This window comes from Barbus barbus, assembly GCF_936440315.1.
Source record: "Barbus barbus genome assembly, chromosome: 14".
NCBI lineage: Eukaryota > Metazoa > Chordata > Actinopteri > Cypriniformes > Cyprinidae > Barbus > Barbus barbus.
The window spans coordinates 19,653,919-19,658,607 of NC_136742.1; the positions used below are offsets into that span (position 1 = coordinate 19,653,919).

At 39.1% G+C, this 4,689-nt stretch overlaps 1 protein-coding gene across 1 annotated transcript; it reads right to left on the reverse strand.

Annotated features, from left to right (window-relative positions):
- Positions 1-699: 699 nt before the first annotated feature.
- Positions 700-4,273, reverse strand: id2b (inhibitor of DNA binding 2b). The gene is made up of 3 exons (XM_079434037.1): positions 3,521-4,273; positions 3,173-3,233; positions 700-2,551 (listed from the first exon to the last, which is right to left on the reverse strand). Exons 1-2 carry the CDS (start codon positions 3,854-3,856, stop codon positions 3,177-3,179), a joined length of 393 nt encoding a protein of 130 aa, XP_079290163.1. The 5' UTR covers positions 3,857-4,273; the 3' UTR covers positions 700-2,551; positions 3,173-3,176.
- Between the last annotated feature and the right edge of the window lie 416 nt (positions 4,274-4,689).

Genomic DNA, 4,689 nt, shown 5'->3' on the forward strand with positions numbered 1-4,689 from the left:
CATCTTTTCTGGAGTCTTTGTATGAGGAAGAAAAATTACTCATAAACATTATGCTGTTCTGTACTCACTCGTGCAGAAATGTGTTCCCACTAAACGATTTGGTAAGAGCAAACATAGAGCAAACTTATTTTAGTACCGTGAATTACAGATGGGTGGCACCAGTAGTTCATGCATTACAATTATCCCACACCCTTAACACTTACCAGTGGCCATCCAGTGTGTGAATTACTTGACTCTTTTTAAAGGAATTTCTATCAATACTTTTCGCTGTAACATTCATCTTGAGCAAATTAATAATTTTCTGCGTCCGTTATACAAACTTTTTAATAAAACACCTCTTTTGGTGGTATACTTTGATTTCATAATCACAGTATTTAGTACTTATTTTTTGCGCAATTTATTTTTCCGAAACCACTTCAGCGAAAATCCCGCCCAGCAGCTAATTTCATTGGTTACGGTTCGGATGAGGGGTGTGGTTAGGGGTTGTGTTTGGTGTAGGCATCCATCACTGTGATTGACATGACCAATGAAATATTTAGAATCAGCTGCGGGGCGAAGTTTTCGCATAGGCGGAGTTTCACATTTTTGCCTGGGGGGGCACCTACCGGTAGACCATGAGCTCTGATTTTTTTTTTTTTTTACACACCGTATATACCTTTTTTTTTTTTTTTTGCACGCCGTATATACCTTTTTTTTTTTGCACACTGCATAGACCATATTTTCTACATTTTCAATTATTTATAGCCTATATATTTTCTTCTTCATTTAAAGGAGCACTGTGTAAGTTCTGAAATTTCTAACAGTTACTGACACCAGTGGCCGTTAGAGGAACTGCAGCCAGTCTCATGCTCGTTCTCGGTGCGCACTAAATTAGGCTTTTTTTTGTTTGTTTGTTTGTTTGTTTTTTGTTTTAAGCTTACGATGAGCTTTTGTGGGTGTCTGGGTTGTGCTGGAGGCTGGTCGCTTCTTTCCGTCCACAGAGTCCATTTCAAACACTACCGCTAGCGATTGCCACTGTAGACGAGAACGCGCATGACGTCACATTTTGTGAATTTTCGCGCCAATCTGGACCCGACTCCTCCAGACACAACTGAGCCTACAGGCTGATAGAGGCAACCGTGGTGGACAGTCAAGGTGTCATTCTTCCTATTACATTATGCTTGGCTTATAAATGGACAAATGAAAACTATATCTTAAAGATTTTTTTAAGTAAAAACCTACACATAGCCCCTTTAAAATACATTTACAACAACGACTGGTTGGCTATACAAAGAGTGGAATAAAAACTTATGTCTTACCTAATGTAGAAGAATCCGCCTCTTTTGAGAAGTGTCAAAGTTAGAGACCTCCACGCGTTTTATTGTGGGTTTATTAAAAAAACGACCAATATACATTTTGCTCATTTAGCGTATCTTTGCAGAAAGCGGGAAGAGAACGAGAAGAGAGTCCACTCACGCGATACTTTGAGATTCGCGAGTTGTGAGAGTAGGTTTTTTGGGTTTTTTTTTTAACATAAATTACAAATAATTTAGCCTTAACATACTCATTAAAATAAGATAATGCAAATAAAATGAGACAATCTGAAAATATTTTTGTATTCATAGATCTGACAAAATCGATTGGCTCTGATCTGGGGGGGCAGTGCCCCCCCGGCCCCCCCCAAACTCCGCCTATGAGTTTTCGCTGAATTGGGTTGGGACAAAGAAAATCACGCTTCTTTATTTACCGTCCCATACAGAGCCTGACTGCTATGAGCTGGAGCAGCATATGGTTACCAAACGCAAGTGCAAAGGGTACTTCTATTTTCGAACGTTTATTTAGTGTGCTTTGACTACTTTTTTTTTTACTTTTGTGGTTAATTAAACATTTGGAAGCTCAGACAAAACGTATATATGGGTGAAAGAAATAGAACATCCTATACCCCCCACCCCCGACCGACCCAAACCCCTCATAATCGGAACATCTGAACCTTGCAGCCTTTACAATACAAGTAAGTTAGTAGTTTCACAGCCTGAACGGTAATAAGCTTTATGCATTTGCAAAAATGAAAAATACAACAAAAACAATGCATTTGTAACTATAGCTCAGACAAGGACACTGACTTCATACTTAGCATTTAATTATGTACAGTATAAAAGTGCCATTTACGTTATAATTATAAAATTATCTGTAATATTATAAACATCACATTTTCAGCATAAAGAGAAAACAAAAGTACATTTTTACAGAGTCCGCAGCCTTTGAACTGGATTAGAGCTGTTCAAATGCGCGCTCGTTTTGCGCAACATTTTGACAACTTAAAAGTGAGGAGGGGAAAAAAGAGAGAAAAATCCTGCTTTGTGAGATTGCTTGCTTAATTACTGTTTTCCTTTCAAATCTCTCCAGTCTTTTTGAATCTTCCTTTGGAAGAAAGAGTTTGAAAGTCCGTATATAACTAACTCTTTTTATGTCCGTTCGAGGGAAATCCTTTGTCATTCAAGACGAAGTCCAGGCGAATGACACGGGACAAAAAACACAAAAAGCCCCTGTTTTTGCTCCACGACCGAAACACCTGCAAAAGATTGTGGGAGAGAGGCGTGTTTAGAGAAGGCAAAAGGACAGAGATCCGGACAGACTGGCGCCAGGGAGGAAGCCACGGGACTTTTTTTCGGACTTTTAACCAAACACTAGTGAAATACCGGGCAATCCCATACAGCTCCAGATGGAGGAGTCTACACGAGCGTCTGAAATATAGGCCGCCTATTTGATAGTACTTTAAAATAATGTACAAGCAAACGTAGGCTATTATACCTATTATCGAACAATCCAAAAATGAAGATTGAGTCACACTCATCTTGTACGACTTTCTTCTGTGCACCACAAAAGCATGTTTTTCCCTTTTTGTGCGTCACAGAAAACATTTAGAGTGTTTTGAGCATCAACTTCAGTTTTGAGAATCAAAGTTTAATGACATTTCTACCAACTGTAATAAAACGACGTGTTCTATTAAGCATTATACCATGTTTAAATGACTTAATAAATTAATAAAATTTCTCTCTGTTTTAACAAATCCGTACATAAGGCATAATAAATATGCACAGGTGCGCTGCACCCAACTGCCTCACGTGCAAAAGTTTAACTTTGTTACAGCTTCTCACCTGAAACCATCAATTTCAAAGAGCATCTAACTTACCATTTCAACGAGACAGGGCTATGAGGTCATCTGAGTTGATCTCTCTTTGAGGGTTACTGGGCTGTTAATTAACAGAGGTAAACAATGATTTTCAGTGTAGCTGCCAGCAAGTAGCTGTTGGTGTTATACATTATGCTTTTTTAAATTAATGCTGATTGCATTGCATATTGTTCACTTCTTTCTTTTGTATCGATGCTGAAATAACACTACATACTGTTGTCATTTCACACTTCATTCATTTCTTATATAATTGCGATGCACGATTTATCATTAGGCTAAGCTAAAATAAATGACTCTGACTTGCCAGCACGATAAATCAGTATGAAATGTTCTCCAAACTTGCCTTACCTGGAAGGAGATGATGCTGATATCAGCTCCGAGTGATCTGACAGACTTCTTTGGAGGGCTCTGTCCGATTATCTGCTGTTGCGGGTTCTGGTCCAGTGCGATCTGAAGATCCAGAATGTAGTCTATGACATGCTGCAAGATCTCCATCTTACTCACGCTCTTGTTCTGCGGCAAACTCGGCACGAGCTCCTTCAATCTACTGTAGCAGTCATTCATGTTGTACAGGAGGCTGAGCGGGTCGTCCGAGGAGCTCTTGCTCCGTAAAATGCCGAGATTATGCTCCGAAAAATACAAGGCGGGTTTCCTTATGGACCTCACCGGACTGACTGCCTTCATAGTGGATAACGATGTTGTGGTTAATTTCAGGGCATGCGACTCTCCCACAGATCTGCGCTGGAAGCTTGTTGTCAATGCGTTTATATAGCAACCCAACTGGGTTTGTTATAAGGCATAAAGAATTAAGCGGATTGGTCGATGAGACCTTGCGTCATTCTGTGAACCGGGGCATCAACATTGGCCAAATTCGCAGCACGTGAGCACCTCCCACATCCTCTGCATTCTTTCCTCGTGCTGAAGAGTATCTGAGCAACTGCGTGCACAGATAACATAACATCACATGCATGATGCATACATAATGGAACGGGATGATATTTGCAAGGGATTTCCATTTGCAACATCTCACAGCATCAACAAACAAGTAATATGTTAAACGTTATTTTCTTGCAAGTTTATATAGTTGCCCATCTCTCCATCCCCATTGCGTGCACTTTATGTAAACGAGTTGGTATGCAGAACTTTTTTTTTTTTTGTAACTGTTACAACAAGCCATATACTGTGGAAATGTGGCTTTAGACTAGTCTTACAAGTTAGTCATAGACAGTCGTAACTTTTTAAGTCATTTATTAAGGCTATTGGTCTGATTCGGATCCGAAATGTAAGACTCATTACCCAATAATAATCACTCATTACCGAACTGAAGCAGTAAGTGCTTTTCTTGATCTTTGGGACATAGCCTGGCTACAACTAATCGCAAAACCTATACTACTGCAAATCTCGGTTGAATGTTTATATATGTTAAATTAACTTTAACATAATATTTTCTGTAAAGCAGATTTGAAACCATGTGCATTGTTAAAAGTGCTATACAAATAATTTACTATTTTTTTAAC

Excerpts from the sequence above, each read along its gene's own strand:
- id2b (XM_079434037.1), bottom strand. The coding sequence starts at position 3,856 with ATGAAGGCAGTCAGTCCGGTGAGGTCCATAAGGAAACCCGCCTTGTAT. Across the intron at positions 3,234-3,520 it reads TCAGCATCATCTCCTTCCAG|CCCAGTAACCCTCAAAGAGA; the intron begins GTAAGGCAAGTT and ends GTTAATTAACAG.